This window comes from Oncorhynchus tshawytscha, linkage group LG03 (genome assembly GCF_018296145.1).
Source record: "Oncorhynchus tshawytscha isolate Ot180627B linkage group LG03, Otsh_v2.0, whole genome shotgun sequence".
NCBI classification, from domain to species: domain Eukaryota; kingdom Metazoa; phylum Chordata; class Actinopteri; order Salmoniformes; family Salmonidae; genus Oncorhynchus; species Oncorhynchus tshawytscha.
The window spans coordinates 71,449,738-71,470,912 of record NC_056431.1 but is presented as its reverse complement, the minus strand read 5'-3'; the positions used below and the strand labels follow the sequence as shown (position 1 = coordinate 71,470,912).

The 21,175-nt window shown below is 44.3% G+C and overlaps 1 protein-coding gene across 2 annotated transcripts in view; it reads right to left on the bottom strand.

Moving 5' to 3' along the window:
* The window catches only part of LOC112246499 (anion exchange protein 3), a 63,584-nt gene extending 42,776 nt beyond the window's left edge, over positions 1-20,808 (bottom strand). The window contains exons 1-4 of one of the 2 annotated variants that reach the window (XM_024414873.2): positions 20,637-20,808; positions 15,784-16,037; positions 15,018-15,217; positions 13,019-13,203 (exon numbers count right to left, since the gene is read on the bottom strand). In XM_024414873.2, the coding sequence (XP_024270641.2) occupies positions 13,019-13,203; positions 15,018-15,217; positions 15,784-16,037; positions 20,637-20,670 (673 nt within the window). In that variant the 5' untranslated portion in view covers positions 20,671-20,808. Of the gene's footprint in view, positions 1-13,018; positions 13,204-15,017; positions 15,218-15,783; positions 16,038-20,636 lie in introns of those variants that run through there. The other variant, XM_042319961.1, reaches the window with a different exon arrangement.
* Between the last annotated feature and the right edge of the window lie 367 nt (positions 20,809-21,175).

The window sequence follows — 21,175 nt, the reverse complement described above, 5'->3', positions numbered from 1 at the left end:
TCTGTCTCTCTCTCTCCCTCTCTCTGCTCTGCATCCCTCTCTCTCCCTCTCTCTGATCTGCTCTCTCTCTCTCTGATCTGTCTCCCTCTCTCTCTCTCATCCCTCTCTCTGTCTGCATTTCTCTCTCCTCTCTCTGATCTGCATCTCTCTCTCTCTGTCTGTTCCCTCTCTCTCCCTGCTCTGCATCTCTCTCTCCTCTCTCTGATCTGCATCCTCTCTCTCTCTGGTCTGTTTCCCTCTCTCTCTCTCTCTCCTCTGGTCTGTTTCTCTCTCTGCTCTGCATCCCTCTCTCTCTCCCTCTGATCTGTTTCTCTCTCTGGTCTGTTTCTCTCTCCCTCTCTGGTCTGTTTCTCTCTCTCCCTCTCTGGTCTGTTTCTCTCTCTGCTCTGCATCCCTCTCTCTTCTCTCTCTCTCTCTGGTCTGTTTCTCTCTCCCTCTCTGATTTGTCTGTTTCTCTCTCTGCTCTGCATCCCTCTCTGCTCTCTCTCTGATCTGTTTCTCTCTCTCTCTCTCTGATTTGTCTGTCTCCCTCTCTGCTCTGTTTCCTCTCTCTCCCTCTCTGGTCTGTTTCTCTCTCCCTCTCTGGTCTGTTTCTCTCTCCCTCTCTGGTCTGTTTCTCTCTCCCTCTCTGGTCTGTTTCTCTCTCCCTCTCTGGTCTGTTTCTCTCTCCCTCTCTGGTCTGTTTCTCTCTCTCCTCTCTGGTCTGTTTCTCTCTCCCTCTCTGGTCTGTTTCTCTCTCCCTCTCTGGTCTGTTTCTCTCTCTCCTCTCTGGTCTGTTTTCTCTCCCTCTCTGGTCTGTTTCTCTCTCCCTCTCTGGTCTGTTTCTCTCTCCCTCTCTGGTCTGTTTCTCTCTCCCTCTCTGGTCTGTCTCTCTCTCTCCCTCTCTGGTCTGTTTCTCTCTCTCTCTCTGGTCTGTTTCTCTCTCTGGTCTGTTTCTCTCTCTCTCTCTGATCTGTATGTCTCTCTCTCTCCCTCTCTGGTCTGTTTCTCTCTCCCTCTCTGGTCTGTTTCTCTCTCCCTCTCTGGTCTGTTTCTCTCTCCCTCTCTGGTCTGTTTCTCTCTCCCTCTCTGGTCTGTTTCTCTCTCTCTCTCTGATCTGTATGTCTCTGGTCTCTCTCCCTCTCTGGTCTGTTTCTCTCTCCCTCTCTGGTCTGTTTCTCTCTCTCTCTCTGGTCTGTTTCTCTCTCTCTCTCTGATCTGTATGTTTCTCTCTCTCTCTCTGGTCTGTTTCTCTCTCCCTCTCTGGTCTGTTTCTCTCTCCCTCTCTGGTCTGTTTCTCTCTCCCTCTCTGGTCTGTTTCTCTCTCTCTCTGGTCTGTTTCTCTCTCTCTCTCTGATCTGTATGTCTCTCTCTCTCCCTCTCTGGTCTGTTTCTCTCTCCCTCTCTGGTCTGTTTCTCTCTCCCTCTCTGGTCTGTTTCTCTCTCTCACATCTGTTTCTCTCTCTCTCTCTGATCTGTATGTCTCTCTCTCTGATCTGTATGTCTCTCTCTCTCTGATCTGTATGTTTCTCTCTCTCTGATCTATATGTTTCTCTCTCTCTCTCTCGCTCTGATGTGTAGGTTTCTCTCTCTCTCTCTCCCCCTCTCTCTCTGTGTCTCTCTCTCTCTCCCTCTCTGGTCTGTTTCTTTCTCTCTCTCTGCATCTCTCCCTCTGGTCTGTTTCTCTCTCTCTGCTCTGCATCCCTCCCTCTCGGGTCTGTTTCTCTCTCTCTGCTCTGCATCCCTCCCTCTCGGGTCTGTTTCGCTCTCTCTGCTCTGCATCCCCCTCTCTCCCTCCCTCCCTCTCTGGTCTATTTCTCTCTCTGCTCTGCATCCCTCTCCCTCTCTCTCTGATCTGTATGTCTCCCTCTCCCTCTGGTCTGTTTCTCTCTCTCTGATCTGTATGTCTCTCTCTCCCTCTGGTCTGTTTCTCTCTCTCTGATCTGTATGTCTCTCTCTCTGGTCTGTTTCTCTCTCTGATCTGTATGTCTCTCTCTCTGGTCTGTTTCTCTCTCTGATCTGTATGTCTCTCTCTCCCTCTGGTCTGTTTCTCTCTCTGATCTGTCTGCTCTCTCTCCCTCTGGTCTGTTTCTCTCTCTCTGATCTGCTATGTCTCCCTCCCCTCTGGTCTGTTTCTCTCTCTCTGATCTGCATCCCTCTCCCTCTGGTCTGTTTCTCTCCCTCTCTGATCTGTTTCTCTCTCTGCTCTGCATCTGTTTCCCTCTCTCTCTGATCTGTATGTCTCTCTCTCCCTCTGGTCTGTTTCTCTCTCTCTGATCTGTATGTCTCCTCTCCCTCTGGTCTGTTTCTCTCTCTCTGATCTGTATGTCTCCCTCTCCCTCTGGTCTGTTTCTCTCTCTCTGATCTGTATGTCTCTCTCTCCCTCTGGTCTGTTTCTCTCTCTCTGATCTGTATGTCTCCCTCCCTCTGGTCTGTTTCTCTCTCTGATCTGTATGTCTCTCTCTCCCTCTGGTCTGTTTCTCTCTCTCTGATCTGTATGTCTCTCTCCCTCTGGTCTGTTTCTCTCTCTCTGATCTGTATGTCTCTCTCTCTGGTCTGTTTCTCTCTCTGATCTGTATGTCTCTCTCTCTGGTCTGTTTCTCTCTCTGATCTGTATGTCTCCCTCTCCCTCTGGTCTGTTTCTCTCTCTCTGATCTGTATGTCTCTCTCTCTGGTCTGTTTCTCTCTCTCTGATCTGTATGTCTCTCCCTCTGGTCTGTTTCTCTCTCTCTGATCTGTATGTCTCTCCCTCTGGTCTGTTTCTCTCTCTCTGATCTGTATGTCTCTCTCTCTGGTCTGTTTCTCTCTCTGATCTGTATGTCTCCCTCTCCCTCTGGTCTGTTTCTCTCTCTCTGATCTGTATGTCTCTCCCTCTGGTCTGTTTCTCTCTCTGATCTGTATGTCTCTCTCTCTGGTCTGTTTCTCTCTCTCTGATCTGTATGTCTCCCTCTCTGGTCTGTTTCTCTCTCTCTCTCTCTACTCTGCATCCCTCTCTCTCTCCGGTCTGTTTCTCTCTCTCTCTCTGATCTGTATGTCTCCCTCTCTCCCTCTCCGGTCTGTTTTTCTCTCTCTCTCTCACTCTCTCTCCTGTCTATCTATATTAAATTCAAAGGGCTTTTTTGCATGGGAAACATACTGTATGTTTACATTGCCAAAGCAAGTGGAATAGACAATAAACTAAATGGAATTAAACAATCAGAAATCGACAGTGTACATTACACTTACAAAATGTGTAAAATAATATAGACATTTCAAACGTTATATTATTGGATATGTACAGTGTTGTAACAATGTGCAAATAGTTGAAGTATGAAATAGTTGAAGTCCGGTCCTCTGGCAGTCTCTATGGGGGTGCCACAGGGTTCAATTCTCGGGCCGACTCTTTTCTCTGTGTATATCAATGATGTTGCACTTGCTGCGGGCGATTCCCTGATCCACCTCTACGCAGACGACACCATTCTATATACTTTCGGCCCGTCATTGGACACTGTGCTATCTAACCTCCAAACAAGCTTCAATGCCATACAACACTCCTTCCGTGGCCTCCAACTGCTCTTAAACGCTAGTAAAACCAAATGCATGCTTTTCAACCGATCGCTGCCTGCACCCGCATGCCCGACTAGCATCACCACCCTGGATGGTTCCGACCTTGAATATGTGGACACCTATAAGTACCTAGGTGTCTGGCTAGACTGCAAACTCTCCTTCCAGACTCATATCAAACATCTCCAATCTAAAATCAAATCAAGAGTCGGCTTTCTATTCCGCAACAAACCCTCCTTCACTCACGCCGCCAAGCTTACCCTAGTAAAACAAATATTTTTGCTGTGGTGGCACACTTTAGTATTTCACCTAATATATATGGGAGCTATATATAATATATACTGTACTCTATATCATCGACTGCATCCTTATGTCGACTGCATCGACTGCATCCTTATGTAATACATGTATCACTAGCCACTTTAACTATGCCACTTGGTTTACATACTTATCTCATATGTATATACAGGTGTATCTCACTATCATCTACTGCATCTTGCCTATGCTGCTCTGTACCATCACTCATTCATATATCCTTATGTACATATTCTTTATCCCTCACCAACTTCAAACACACTGTGTATAAGACAGTAGCTTTTTTTGTAAATAGAATTTTAGTTAGATTCCCCATACTGTTTTTATTATTTGCATTTTCTGAACTTTAGAAGCACAAATTTCTCTACCTGTACATGACCATCTGATCATTTAACCAGTGTGTATGTGACAAATAACATTTGATTTGATTTGATTTGAGCTTATCAAGAATGGATTTGTTTTCCAATTCTTTGTGTAATCTGAGGGAAATAGGTGTCTCTAATGTGGTCATACATTTGTCAGTTTAGAAAGTGCAGCTCATTTTCCACCTCATTTTGTGGGCAGTGTGCACATAGGCTGTCTTCTCTTTGGGAGCCAGGTCTAACTATTGCGGCCTCTCGAATAGCAAGGCTATGCTCACTGAGTCTACATAGTTAAAGCTTTCCTTTAGTTTGGCAACAGGTCAAAGTATTTCAGGTATTCTGCCACTGGGTATTTCACCTAATTTAGGGTCATCAAAATGGACAGGTATTCTGCCACTGGGTAGGTGTCTCTCTGTTTAGGGTCAGTTTCAAAGTGCAGGTCATTTGCCACCTCTGGGCAGGTACATAGGCTGTCTGTTTAGGGTCAGGTCAAAGTGGAGCAGGTATGCTCTGCCACTAGTTAAAGCTTTCCTTTAGTTTGGGTCAGTCAAAGTGGTCAGGTATTCTGCCACTGGGTACTCTCTGTTTAGGGTCAGTCAAAGTGGACAGGTATTCTGCCACTGGGTACTCTCTGTTTAGGGTCAGTCAAAGTGGACAGGTATTCTGCCACTGGGTACTCTCTGTTTAGGGTCAGTCAAAGTGGACAGGTATTCTGCCACTGGGTACTCTCTGTTTAGGGTCAGTCAAAGTGGACAGGTATTCTGCCACTGGGTACTCTGTTTAGGGTCAGTCAAAGTGGACAGGTATTCTGCCACTGGGTACTCTCTGTTTAGGGTCAGTCAAAGTGGACAGGTATTCTGCCACTGGGTACTCTCTGTTAAGGTTCAGTCACAGTGGTCAGGTATTCTGCCACTGGGTACTCTCTGTTAAGGGTCAAATATTCTTGTTTGCAAATGTTTTTGTTAATTCCTTCCAATGTGTCAAGTAATTATCTTTTTGTTTTCTCATGATTTGGTTGGGGCTAATTGTGTTACTGTGCTGGTGCTCTGTGGGGTCTGTCTGTGTTTGTGAACAGAGCCCCAGGACCAGCTTGTTTAGGGGACTCTTCTTCAGGTTAATATCTCTGTATGTGGAAGGTTTGGGAATCGCTTCCTTTTAGGTGGTTGTAGAATTTAACGTCTCATTTCTGGATTTTGATAATTAGCGGGTATCGGCCTAATTCTGCTCTGCATGCATTATTTGGTGTTTTACGTTGGAAACGGAGGATATTTTTGCGGAATTCTGCATGTAGCGTCTCAATTTGGTGTTTGTCCCATTTTGTGAATTCTTGGTTGGTCAGCGGAATCCAGACCTCCCAACCATCAAGGGCAATGGGTTATATAACTGATTCAAGTATTTTTAGCCAAATCCTAATTGGTATGTTGAATTTTATGTTCCTTTTGATGGCGTAGAAAGCCCTTCTTGCCTTGTCTTTCAGGTAACTTCTGCAAAGCTGTGAATGATCTGTGGCGCTGATGTTTAGGCCGAGGTATGTATAGTTTTTTGTGTGCTCTAGGACGATGGTGTCTAGATGGAATTTGTATTTGTGGTCCTGGCAACTGGATATTTTTTGGAACACCATTATTTTTGACTTACTGAGATTTAGTGTCAGGGCCCAGGTTTGACAGAATCTGTGCAGAAGATCTAGGTGCTGCTATAAGCCCTACTTGGTTGGGGACAAAAGCACTAGATCATCAGCAAACAGTAGACATTTGACTTTACATTCTAGTAGGGTGAGGCCGAGTGCTGTAGACTGTTCTAGTGCCCGCACCAATTTGTTGATATACAGTATGTTGAAGAGGGTGGGGCGGCAGGGTAGCCTGGTTAGAGCATTGGACTAGCAACCGTGAAGGTTGCAAGTTCAAATCCCCAAGCTGACAAGGTACAAATCTGTCGTTCTGCCCCTGAACAGGCAGTTAACCTACTGTTCCTAGGCCGTCATTGAAAATAAGAATTTGTTCTTAACTGACTTGCCTAGTTAAATAAAAATGGTGGGGCTCAAGCTGCAATCCACAGCCCTGTTTTAACTGCACACTTCTTATATGTGTACATGGATTTTATAATGTTGTATGCTTTTCCCCCAAAACCACTTTCCATTCATTTGTATAACAGACTCATGCCAAATTGAGTCAAAAGCTTTTTTTAAATCAACAAAGCATGAGAAGACGTTGTCTTTGTTTTGGCTTGTTTGTTTGTCACTTAGGGTGTGCAGAGTGGTCTGTCTGGTAATTTGGTAAAAAGCCAATTTCACATTTGCTCAGTATATTGTTTTCACTGAGGAAATGTACGAGTCTGTTGTTAATGATAATGCAGAGGATTTTCCCAAGGTTTCTGTTGACGCATATCCCCCAGTAGTTATTAGAGTAACATTGGGGTGATCTGTCCTTGGTTGCCAGAGCTGAGGATGATGTTACAGAGTTTAAGTATAGCCAATTAGAATTTGTAGTCTGTATATTTGATCATTTTATTGAGGATATCCAAACCTTTTTGGTTTGGAGGGTTGGTATTTTGTCATGTAGTTTATTGAATGTAATTGGAGAATCCAGGGGGTTTGGTATTCTTTGGTAGTCTTTAATAGTTGATTCTAGATTTGTATTTGATCATGTATATGATTTTTCGGTTTGTTCGTTGTTATTTGTTATAGGGACACATATATTGGAGAAGTGGTTTAATCTCCATTTTGGATAGAGAACTCTGTGTTGTTGTTTGTTAAGTTTGTTCAAATTTTCCCAGAAGTGGTTAGATTGTATAGAATCTTCAATTACATTGAGATGATTTATTACGTTGTGTAAAAGGGATTGAATTTGTTGTTGCCTAATTGGCTTTTACACTATTTTCCATCCATCTACATTATGCAGTTCCTTTGGCTTTGATGCGTCATGACTGAGTATTGCTCTGTTCAAGTGGACTGTGATCTGATAAGGGTGTCAGTGGGCTGACCGTGAACCCTCTGAGAGACTCTGGGTTGAGGTCAGTGATAAAGTAGTATACAGTACTACTGCCAAGAGATGAGCTATACGTGTACCAACTGTAGGAGTCCCCTCGAAGCCTGCATTGACTATGTACATACCCAGCGTGCGACAGTGCTGCAGGAGTTGTGAGACGTTTTGTGTCTAGGGGGGTGGGGGGGGGGCATATGGGGGAAGAGAATGCTGTCACCTCCAGGCAGGTGTTTGTCACCCTGTGTGTTCAGGGTGTCAGGTTCTTGTCCATTTCTGGCATTTAGGTCGCTGCAGATTAGTACATGTCCCTGGTCCTGGAAATTATTGATTTCCCCCAGAAACTGTCTTCATCCTAGTGGGGGGGATGTAGGTAGTACACATGAGAACATTTCTCTGTTGCGATAATTTCCTTTTGAATTTCTAGCCAAATGTTCCTGTTTTGATTAATTTAATAGAGTGACTTAGGTCTGCTCTATACCAAATTAGCATACCCCCTGAGTCTCTTCCCTGTTTCACAGCTGGTAATTTGGTGGATGGGACTACCAGCTCTCTGTAACCTAGAGGGCAACCAGTGGGTCCATCTCCTCTATACCATGTTTCTTGTAGGATGACAAAGTCCAGGTTCCTGCCTCTCTCTTTCTCTCTCTGGTCTGTATCTCTTGCTCTATTTGTCTCTCTCTTTGGAAATTTCTCTCTCGATTGCTATCGTGACAGGCCAGTTTCCTGCCCTGTGTTCCCCAGACCTACACAAACAGGTCCTAAACAAAACTCTCACCCCCAAACAATGACACTTGCACAGTCCGGCAAACAAGCACAAGCCCCCTGACATTCATCTGTGTGAGGGACAGTAAACAACAACAAGCGTATCAGCTGATCCTCAACACTGGGGCCCCACACGTTCTGAGCCCTCTCCTGTACTCCCTGTTCACCCACGACTGCGTGGCCATGCAATCCAACTCAATCATCAAGTTTGCGGACGACACAACAGTGGTAGGCTTGATTACCAACAACGCATCGGCCACAGGGAGGAGGTGAGGGCCCTCGGAGTGTGGTGTCAGGAAAATAACCTCACACTCAACGTCAACAAAACTAAGGAGATGATTGTGGACTTCAGGAAACAGCAGAGGGAACACCCCCATCCACATCGATGGAACAGTAGTGGAGAGGGTAGCAAGTTTTAAGTTCCTCGGCATACACATCACAGACAAACTGAATTGGTCCACTCACACAGACAGCATCGTGAGGAAGGCGCAGCAGCGCCTCTTCAACCTCAGGAGGCTGAAGAAATTCCGCTTGTCACCAAAAGCACTCACAAACTTCTACAGATGCACAATCGAGAGCATCCTGGCGGGCTGTATCACCGCCTGGTATGGCAACTGCACCGCCCTCAACCGTAAGGCTCTCCAGAGGGTAGTGAGGTCTGCACAACGCATCACCGGGGCAAACTACCTGCCCTCCAGGACACCTACACCACCCGATGCTACAGGAAGGCCATAAAGATCATCAAGGACATCAACCACCCGAGCCACTGCCTGTTCACCCCGCTGCCATCCAGAAGGCGAGGTCAGTACAGGTGCATCAAAGCTGGGACCGAGAGACTGAAAAACAGCTTCTATCTCAAGGCCATCAGACTGTTAAACAGCCACCACTAACATTGAGTGGCTACTGCCAACACACTGTCAATGACACTGACTCTACTCCAGCCACTTTAATCATGGGAATCGATGGGAAATGATGTAAATATATCACTAGCCACTTTAAACAATGCTACCTTATATAATGTTACTTACCCTACATTGTTCATCTCATATGCATACGTTGATACTGTACTCTATATCATCGACTGCATCCTTATGTAATACATGTATCACTAGCCACTTTAACTATGCCACTTGGTTTACATACTTATCTCATATGTATATACTGTACTCGATATCATCTACTGTATCTTGCCTATGCTGCTCTGTACCATCACTCATTCATATATCCTTATGTACATATTCTTTATCCCCTTACACTGTGTATGACAGTAGTTTTTTTTTTTTTTGGAATTGTTAGTTAGATTACTTGCTCGTTATTACTGCATTGTCGGAACTAGAAGCACAAGCATTTCGCTACACTCGCATTAACATCTGCTAACCATGTGTATGTGACAAATAAAATTTGACAAATAAAATTTGATTTGATTTGATTTGAGCTTCCTGATTTCCACACTCATATACTGTAGCATTCCCTTCCCAAGGGCCTAATATAATACATACCACCACTCTCCTACAGGCCAGTAGACAAGCATCCCACCTAAGGTCAGGGCATGACAGTACCCCCAAAGGTGCGGACTCCGACCGCAAAACCTGACTCTATAGGGGAGGGTCCGGGTGGACATCTAGCCTCGGTGGCGGCTCCGGTGCGGGCCGTGACTCGCTCCGCTCGCGGATCCGCCAGCTTCGGAGGCCGGACCGTGGATCGTCGTCGAGGACTCCGGACCGTGGATCGTCGTCGAGGACTCCGGACTGGGAACCCCCGCTGAAGGCTCTGAACTGGAACCGTCACTGGAGGCTCCGAACTGTGGAACCGTCACTGGAGGCTCCGAACTGGAACCGTCACTGGAGGCTCGAACCGTGAACCGTCACTGGAGGCTCCGAACCGTGAACCGTCACTGGAGGCTCGGGAACCGTGAACCGTCACTGGAGGCTCCGGACCATGGATCGTCACTGGAGGCTCCGGGCCATGGATCGTCACTGGAGGCTCCGGGCCATGGATCGTCACTGGAGGCTTCGGGCCATGGATCGTCACTGGAGGCTTCGGGCCATGGATCGTCACTGGAGGCTTCGGGCCATGGATCGTCACTGGAGGCTTCGGGCCATGGATCGTCACTGGAGGCTTCGGGCCATGGATCGTCACTGGAGGCTTCGGGCCATGGATCGTCACTGGAGGCTTCGGGCCATGGATCGTCACTGGAGGCTTCGGGCCATGGATCGTCACTGGAGGCTTCGGGCCATGGATCATCACTGGAGGCAGCGGGCCATGGATCATCACTGGAGGCAGCGGGCCATGGATCATCACTGGAGGCAGCGGGCCATGGATCATCACTGGAGGCTTCGGGCCATGGATCATCACTGGAGGCTTCGGGCCATGGATCATCACTGGAGGCTCCGGACTGCAAAACGTTGCTGGAGGTTCCGGAATGTAAACCATCGCTGGCGGTTCCGGGCTGGGAACAGTCACTGGAGACCTGGTGCGTGGAGCTGGCACAGGTCGTACTGGGCCGTGGAGGCGCACTGGAGGTCTGGAGCGTAGAGCTGGCACAACGCGTCCTGGACAATTGACCACCTTCGCACGGCAAGTGCGGGGAGCTGGCACAGGACGCACTGGGCTGTGAAGGCACACTGGGGACACTGTGCGTAGAACCGGAAAACAAGGCACCTGAACGGTGACCAACTTCACACGGTGAGTACAGGGAGTTGGTTCTGGTTCCCACCTTGGCTCCGCCAACCACCCCGTGTGCCCCCCCAAAACATTTTTAGAGGCTGCCTCTCGGGCTTCCTTCGTGGCCACGAACCCGGTGTGGTTGATGTTGCTTCTTCGCTGCCTCCGCCTGCTTCCATGGCAGGCTTCTGTCTCCTGCCATAATCTCGTCCCACGTCCAGGATGTCCTCCACTCCTGGATTTCCTCCCAGGCCCAGGATCCCTGCTCCTACTGGGCACGCTGCTTGGTCCATGGGTGGTGGGATCTTCTGTCACGATCATTGGAATAAATGGACCAAGGTGTGTAGAGTTCCACATGTTTTAATAAATGAAACTCACCAAAAACAAACAGAGCAAATGAAACGTGAAGTAAATGCAGTGTTCACAGACACGACACAAGAACAAGATCCCACAACAAACAGGTGGGAAAAGGCTGCCTAAATATGATCCCCAATCAGAGACAACGATAGACAGCTGCCTCTGATTGGGAACCATACCAGGCCAACATAGAAATAACAAAACTAGAATGCCCACCCTAGTCACACCTCTACCTAACCCAAAATAGAGAATAAAGGATCTCTAAGGTCAGGGCGTGACACACACATTCGTGAAAAAAAAAGTACCCCCCTTTTCTCCCCAATTTTGTGATATCCAAATACGATCTTGTCTCATCTCTGCAACTCCCCAAAGGGCTCGGGAAAGGTGAAGGTCGGTCATGCGTCCCCCAAAACTTTTCCCGCCATAACCACGCTTTTTAACACCCGCCCGCTTAACCCAGAAGTCAGCCGCACCAATGTGTCGGAGGAAAAACCGTTTGACTGACGACCGCAGTCAGCCAGCCCGCCACAAGGAGTCGCCAGAGCACTATAAGACGACACTGGGCCAATTGTGTGCCAATTGTGTGCTGCCCTGTGGGACTCCCGGTCACGGCCAGTTGTGACACAGCCTGGGATCAAACCCGGGTCTGTAGTGAGACCGCTGCGTCACTCGGGAGGCCATACGCACCCGCACTGTCATTCACACATAGCAGATGTTCTCAACATTCACACATTCCTTTCGCTGTCTTATTTCTGTCCCTTCTGATTCACAGATCCACCCTATCAAATCCCAGTATTCACAGATCCACCCTATCAAATCCCAGTATTCACAGATCCACCCTATCAAATCCCAGTATTCACATATCCACCCTATCAAATCCCAGTATTCACATATCCACCCTATCAAATCCCAGTATTCACATATCCACCCTATCAAATCCCAGTATTCACATATCCACCCTATCAAATCCCAGTATTCACACATCCACCCTATCAAATCCCAGTATTCACATATCCACCCTATCAAATCCCAGTATTCACATATCCACCCTATCAAATCACAGTATTTACATATCCACCCTATCAAATCACAGTATTCACATATCCACCCTATCAAATCCCAGTATTCACATATCCACCCTATCATATCACAGTATTCACATATCCACCCTATCAAATCACAGATCCACCCTATCAAATCACAGTATTCACATATCCACCCTATCAAATCACACTATTCACATATCCACCCTATCAAATCACACTATTCACATATCCACCCTATCAAATCACAGTATATCCTAGTACTAAAACATAGCAACACCATGTATTACACTCTCACATAAGGACATATATGTCCTATATAGTTACGTCAATAGAGGGTGCCCTAAACTTGTTACGTTCAAGAATATGAACTATGGTAATACAGTACAGTATCATTAAACATATTGCCACACTGGCATTATTGCAGTACATCAATCCTGGGGTGTAAGTGATTTATATTTCATATTTTATCCCAGTACTCAGACCTGCTTCAAACTGTCACCCTCAAACTGTCCCACAGCAGAACAGCTGGGAAGGCTAGTGGAGCATTGCATCCAATTGGAGCAACCTGCCTTTGTCAGGCGTAAAGGATGATGACTGGGTCTGTCCATCAAGAGGCACCAAATGAGGAACCCGAGAGTTTGGTTAAAATATATTTACTAAGTCTCAAGGTATGCATTTTTTATTTAAACCTGCAACCAACGTTACTTAGTATTAAATTACACTACCTTTACCCTCTACTTTCATTAGAAATAGTATGCCCTTGTTCAGGAAAAAGGGGCTACACCAGGCAGGGGTGGTCAACCCTGCTCCAGCAGCTGGTTATGCAGGCTTTTGCTCCAGCCCTACATAAATACACCAAATTCAACTAAAGTCCCGATAAGCAGCTGATTAGTAGAATCAGGTGTGGTAGATTAGGGCCGCAGGAGGGTTGCTCAACAGCAGGAGGGTGGGCTAGAGGGGTTGATTTGGGAACGGTCCGTTCTCTCTGGTGTGTATGTGTGTGTCTTACTCTTCATGTCGTCCAGGTCGGCGCTAGCCAACATCTGAGCCTCAGCCTCGTCGGTGGGCACCTTCCGGTACACGGCTGTTTCCACGGCTGTCATGCTGCCGATACAGACACGCTCCCGCATGTCGTAACTGGTCCGCGGTGCAGGGTGGAGAGGATTCCTCCTGAACCAGCCACGGGTGTTCATGCTAGGGGGGTCCGCAGAGGTGGGGCACCAGGGGAGGGGAACACAGGGGGGAATCACGGACAGTGCAGAGGGAATACTTGAGTATGTGTGAAAACCCATCATAGAGGTCATATTGTATTTGATTCTTTAAACGTTTGCTTTTGAAGTATGTCAGGTAACTAACTAGCTGTTATCTATTGTGTCAACTATCAACTACCAGTTTCATCTCAATCTCTTCATTCAAAGACTCAATCATGGACACTCTTATTGACAGTTGTGGCTGCTTTGTGTGATGTGTGTTGTTGTCTCTACCTTCTTGCCCTTTGTGCTGTTGTCTTTGCCCAATAATGTTTGTACCCTGTTTTGTGCTGCTATCATGTTGTGTTGCTACCATGCTGTGTTGTCATGTGTTACCGCCATGCTCTGTTGTTGTCTTAGGTCTCTCTTTATGTAGTGTTGAGTTGTCTCTCGTCATGTGTGTTTTGTCCTATATTTATATTTTATTTCTTTTTCTTTTTAATCCCAGCCTCCATCCCCGCAGGAGGCCTTTTGCCAGGCATTCATTGTAAATAAGAATTTGTTTTTTACTGACTTGCCTACTTCAATAAAGGTTAAATAAAATAAATAAATACAAATCATGAAGGACCATCAGCCATAAACCAGTTCAGAATTTGATTTTTTTTGTCCCAAAATGTTAAAACTCCAGAATCTACTAAATCCTTCTTTAAAATTAACATGGTATCAAACGTCAACCCAGTCTATACGAACAAACATCTTGACTGGCACACACAAACACAGTATAAATAATCTGGGAGGGGGTCAGATTGTTGGGTGTAGTGTGGTCCATCATGCAACAGAGGGCACCAGAACACAGCACAGCACTGCAACACTGGCTTCCTCACCCAGTGAATCGTTGGCTGCTTTAACTCAGGCAACAATATCCTAACATTACATGACATTGTGACTACGTTCCTTTTTTGCTGCTGCAATAATTATAAATCAGTGAGATTAACCGCCCTGCAGAGAGGGAAACAAGTACCTGGGTTGTATTCATTAGGCTACAAGCGGAAGAAAACAGAATTAAACAGGGAGGGACTACCTGGAGTTGTCCAATAAGAAATGTACAATTTCTGTTTCCGTTGCAAGATATTTTTCTATGTTGAGCCCTAATGAATATGACCCTCGACTCCACACAGTCTCTGACGTCCCAGGATGAATGCATATATTATTCAATCCATTACCAAATAATTCATATTCTCATAGCTGTGTTGATGAGTCAGATAGGATCTTTATGCAAACCTATCTAGGACACGAGAAATGATGGTGACAGGCACAAGGTTTCCTTTTAAGCCATATAAATGTTTTGATTGTTTTTAGATGTTCACATAGAAACAGATAAATCTACCAGAAGAATCGGGAGAAATGAGCACTGAATTTTTGAAGTTTTTAAATGAAGAGCCTTGTAGAAAGAGCTGGGCTCCTTGTTTGATGAGCCCTTTAAATATCTTCAAATATTGAGTACCGACCTCTGTCGTACAAAATAAATGTTGTAGGCACTGTACTATTTTTAGTGCACTCTAGTTCTGTGTTTTCTTAGTTCACAATTCATGAAGCATATCATCCTTCTAGTTACATCCCAGTATCACCTTGTGTCTTACGGCAAGCTTTGCTAACAAAATAAGTGATGGTTGCTGGTTGCTGCATATTGAAGTGATCCATACAATTGGCTGATTTGAAAAAACATTGTTTCACCACACAGCCAAGTTACTGTGCCTAATCTCCTGCTAGCTACCGTGACATTGCTTTATGCATCCAAACATCTGATTCTGGGCACACCTGTTGGTGGGCTCTTCATCACCCTCCTCATCCTCTGGTTGCTCCCGAATGTCCTGTTGCGCCTCTTCCAACTCCCCCTCCACCACCTCTGCCGTGGCCAGTGTGGCCTTCTCTGGCGGCGGATGTTGTTGTTCGCTCTCCATGTGGAAGGAAGTTAGTGGGACGGTCGGCTCCAAATTCTCCTCACTCCCCAGGCTAAACTAAGAGGAGAGGGAGTTGGTTACATTGGTCTTAGCATCTCTCCCATAGAGTGGCGCACAATTGGCCCAGCGTTGTCCGGGATAGGGTTTGGCCGGGCTAGCCGTCATTGTACTTGCTCTTAACTGACTTGCCTACTTAAATGAAGGTTAAATAAAAAATAGATGTACAGTGTTTTCAACAATGTGCAAATAGTTGTAGTACGAATAGTATGGGAAGATAAGCAAACTCTCTCTCTGTCTCCATGGCACCTGTTAGACTAGTAACAGATCTTCATCTTTCTTTGGTTAGCTACTGCCTGCTCTTTGTCAAAGGTCTCATATTACACAGGAGACCAGAATTCTCTGCCTCATTCACACAAAACATGTCATGTGTGACAGACATTTCTCTCTGGAGTGTCTTTGAAATGAATACACTGAATGAATATATAACAAATGAATAAACTAAAACGTCTACTTGCAACATTCCAAACATTGTATTGGATTCTATAAACAATAAATGATCAATAACAAAAATAGGTATTCTGATAAGCTGTCAGACATGATCACACATTTCTCTGTTATGTTACCTGCTGTTGGTCGTCGGGCTGCTCGGTGGGCGTGGCTGCCAGGTCCCTCCCCTCTGTCTCAGACTCTTCCTCCTCGTCTACCTCATGGATGGTGGGTGTGACCTCCGAGGGCGCCATGGAGGTCTTTTTGTTCTTGCGCTTCTTCTTGCGCCGGCGTTTGCGGTCCATGCTGAGCACCCGCTTGCGTAGGCGCTGGGGTGGGGGTAGATGGGTGGACAGCGGGTGGTGGGTGTGGTGAAAGGTGTGCCGGTGATCTGTGAAAGGAATGGTAGGCGTTTAAGTTAAAATACTGTCCTCGCCTGCCGGCATAATGAATGCAAGACTTGTCATAAGCAGTTACAACCCTTCTATAACATTTTTGAACTATCTGACAGTAAAAGAAAACTCCTGACAAAATACTAGACATTTTAAAGCAATTGAATTGTTGATGAACAGACAGAAATGCCCCTGATATTACAATGGCTCATATGCTTATAACAAGTTATGAAGAATTATACTGGCAGGCTTAAGTTAAAGGCCCAGTGTCAGTCAAAACCGTGATTTCCCTGTATTTTATATACAATGAACAAAAATATAAATGCAACATGTAAAGTGTAGGTTTTATGAGCTGAAATAAAAGATTTTACATACTCACAAAAAACATATTTCTCTTTAATTATTTAACATTTTGAGCACAAATTTGTTGACATCCCTGTTAGTGAGCATTTCTCCTTTGCCAAGATAATCCAGCCACCTGACAGGTGTGTCAAAAACGCCTCCAACGTCATTTTAACCTCTCTAGCATTCGGAATTTTGGATGAAAAGCATGCCCAAATTAAACGGCCTACTACTCGGGCCAAGAAGTTATGATATGCATATAACTGGTAGATTTGGATAGGACACACTCTAAAGTTTCCAAAACTGTTAAAATCGTGTCTGTGAGTATAACAGAACTGATTTGGCAGGCAGAAACCTGAGAGAAATCCATTCAGGAAGTATTTTTTTGTTTGTTGTAGTTTTCTATTCAATGCCATTACAGTATCCATTGACTTAGGACTCAATTGGCAGTTCCTATGCCTTCCACTAGATGTCAACAGTCTTTAGAAATTGTTTCAGGCTTATATTCTTATAAATGAGGGAGTAAGACCAGTCTGAATGAGTGGACCCTACCGTGTCGCCGAGCTTTTTCATGAGCAATCCCGAGAGAGTGCATTTCTTGTTTACCTTTTATATTGACGACGTTATTGTCCGGTTGAAATATTATAGATCATTTAGGCTAAAAACAACCTGAGGATTGAATATAACTTGTTCTGGCTGCAATCCCAATACCGGGATCGATATGACAACTACCAGTGAAAATAGAGGGCGCCAAATTCAAACCACAGAAATCTCATAATTACAATTCCTAAAACATACATGTGTCTTTTATCATTTTAAAGCTATTCTCGTTGTTAATCCCACCAAAGTGTCCAATTTCAAATAGGCTTTTCAGCGAAAGCACTACAAATGATTATGTTAGGACTCCACCAAACCACAATAAGCACAGCCATTTTCCAGCAAAATATAGCATTCACAAAAAGCATAAAGACAAAATTAATCACTAACCTTGAATTATCTTCATCAGATGACACTCATAGGACTTCATGTTATGCAACACATGCATGTTTTGTTTGATAAAGTTCATATTTACATGAAAAAAATCTGAGTTTACATTGGCGCGTTAGATTCACTAGTTCCAAAAACATCAAGTGATTTTGCATAGCCACATCGTTTCAAAAGAAATACTCATCATAAATGTAGATGATAATACAAGTTATACACATAGAATTATAGATATACCTCTCCTTAATGCAGCTGCTGTGTCAGATTTCAAAAAAGGTTTACGGAAAAAGCAACCCATGCAATAATCTGAGACGGCGCTCAGAACAGTAGCAAAATTAGCCTCCATGTTGGATACATGATAAATGTTTCCTTACCTTTGATGAACTTCATCGGAATGCAGTCCTAGAAATCCCAGGTCCACAATAAATGCTTGAATTGTTTGAAAATGTCCGTTATTTATGTCCAATTAGCTACTTTGGTTAGCGCGTTTGGTAAACAATTCCAAAGTCACAAAGCGTGTAAGCAAGTACAGGGAGTGTATTTAAGAAATAAATTAACATAGGCCAAAACATGAAACATGAGTAGCATACAGACATGGAACACAAAACAGAGTAATAAGGTCTTTGGAAAGAGCCAAAGGGAGTGACAGTTATAGGGAAGGTAATCAGGAATGTACAGGTGAGTCTTATGAGGCGTGGTGCGCGTAACAATGGTGACAGGTGTGCGTTAAAGTAAGCAGACTGGCGAGCGCCGGAAAGGGAATATTTGACAGCCCCTACCTTTTTTTAAGGGATCTATGACCAACAGATGCATATCTGTATTCCCAGTCATGTGAAATCCATAAATTAGGGCTATTGGATTCCGGTTTGAAATATACAAATTCATGTTACCATACTAGAACTTATTGATTACTTTACATGTCCAAGGAATGTATGTGTTGGAGTCAGTGGAGTGTGGATAATAACTAGGTCTATGGAAAGTTACTGAGTGAGAAAGGGGGAGGTAGAATGTTTACATTCTGTTAAAAAATGTTACCGTTAAATCTCATGGATCCTATGGAGGTCTGGTTTCAGTCACTGATAAGGTAGGACAGTCGTGGATTTGGGAGGAGCAAGGAATTCGGCCGAGGTCAGGTCAGATGAAGTGAAAAGGAACAGTCCTATCCCACAAACATATATTTCCACACCCATGAAGGTTCTAGCAGGAGGCAGGGCCATGACTACACCAGTGAGAGGAACCAATTAAGTTCCTGACTTAGCAACAGAGATGTATTGGCTGTCTAGAGTTGACTCCACCTAGTAGGAGGGTATAAATACATGTGATTGTTTAAACAAGTCTGTCTTTGCAGCTGATATTCCAGCTGTGGTGGAATAAACTTGGTTTGAGCTTTTCCTCTGTTTGTTTAGAACTTAACAGGACCTAGTTAATTTATTTCAATTGACTCATTTCCTTATATGAACTGTAACTCAGTAAAATCTTTGAAATTGTTGCATGTTGTGTTTATAATTTTTGCTCAGTGTATATTTCCACACTATGAGGTTGGATTAATATTATGAAATTGTGAAAACTATGATAATGCCCTTTTAGTGTAACAGCTGTTTGAAAAGACCGTCTGAAATTTCAGCCTGTTTTGGTGGGATGGAGTTTTGTCCTCAGTAGGCAGTACATTAGTTTTAATAAACCAATAAGAAAGAGAATTCCAAACCTCTCTGCCGATAACAGTTAGTTTCCTGTTTCCCTTTCCCACTCAGAACACTACCAGACAGTCCTAGTAAAATTCTTGCTTGAGAAATTGCTCTTTGTTAAGAAGCTATGTCTTTCTTTTTGACCATTTTAATTGAAAACAATCAAAGTAAGGTACTTACTTGCTACCCAGAAATGGTTTGATATGGAGATAAAAACTTCCTTTAAGTGATACCAATATATAATTTTTAAGCCAAAACATATTCCTGTTGGCAAAAATGGATATTCCAAAAACTATGGAGAACACCCCCAAAAAACTGGGTAAGCAGTAGTGTTGCACAAAACTTTGGTACTTTGTCGATTTAAAAAAAATCATAAAACGGTACTAGAATTGTTATGTTCAAATGTTGTCTCACGTGATCAAGAGAATTAAGTCTGTCTCAGAGCGCAATCCATTTAACCCGTGAAAAGCAAAGAGCTCCACTACCTCATTCATAGGTAGAGCAGTCTGGGCTGCATTAGCTCTCCGGGCTGCATTAGCTCTCCACTCATTCTGCACAGAAGTTAACACACTTAAATAATGCAACACAGCATGTGGAACCTGTTAATTGCTGTTCTCAAAACAATGTTCCTACAGGCTAGAACACTTTACAATGCAAGAAGATACCGGTAGCTTCTAGCTTTATAGGCAAACTTTCCTTGCTAGCTAACAGCTGAATTTCCTACAGCCGAATTCACTTTTTCATCTCCCTTGCCTATCATCGGGTTTCCACTAGATTCCATAGCAACAAAGTCAGATTCCACAGCCACTTTCTGCCTAGAAAATGAAGTCATTACTTTCTTAAAGAGACAGCGCACACATTTATAAAAGAAGTGATTGCTTCTTCTATGCAAATGTTGTTTATCACAAATAATATGTTCTAATAGCAGTTAGCGATAAAATAAGTCCTACATTAAAGGGAACATTTGTCATATGTAGCCCCATGCTATCAGCTAAAACATGCTGAATAACTCAATGCATACACACTCATATTGAATAATATGCATGCACAAACTCCTATTGAATGATAAGCATGCACACACTCCTATTGAATAATATGCATTAACCTGTATTGTGAATAGACCTAGTCTACATCTTGATTTACTCAGTTTATCAATAGAGATTTACCATTCAAATAAACGATTACCATTATGTTATGTAGTTAGATGGGTGAAAACCAAGTCAAATTGATTGGATGATTGTACAGTTGATCAAATTAATGCATACATGGCTGTCTCAACTACAAACAAGTACATAACATGTTCAGATTAAATTATATTGAACTCACAAGATGCCCAACAATTGAACAGAGTAGGAGCCGAGGTTATCTGTCTGGAGCAAGTGGCATTCTTTCACTAATTAGGCTTTTTTTTGTGGTATCGTTTAGGTATGGAGTATCGTAATGGTCTCGAGTATTGTGATAGTATACCTGGTATCGGTACTGAAGTAAAAATTCTAGTATCTTGACAACACTAGTAAGCAGACATTCATGGAATGTTTACTTTGCGTTCTACAAAAGCAGAGACGATAAAGAAGACTAAAGACTTACACTCAAAATCCTTCTCGTTGTAGTTGCGGCCCATTTTTTCTCCGCCGCTGATCGCGGAGTCAGTGATGATGTTCCCGAACCTCTCCACTGATAATGCATTCTCCCAGTCCTCGTCCTCCTCCTGCTCCTCTGTGGAAAAGTCCTCATCCTCCTCCTCCTCTTCTTTCACATTAATCTGTACAGAGACAGAGAGAGAGTTCTTTCCACAGGGCAGGGGGTGAGACAGGGATGCAGCTTAAGCACCACCCTCTTCAACATATATATCAATGAATTGGCGAGGGCACTAGAACTGTCTGCAGCACCCGGCCTCACACTACTATAATCTGAAGTCAAATGTCTACTGATGATCTGGTGCTTCTGTCCCCAACCAAGGAGGGCCTACAGCAGCACCTAGATCTTCTGCACAGATTCAGTCAGACCTGGGCCCTGACAATAAATCTCAGTAAATAATGGTGTTCAAAAAAGGTCCAGTTGCCAGGACCACGAAAACAAATTCCATCTTGACGCCGGTGCCCTAAAGCACACAAACTATACATACC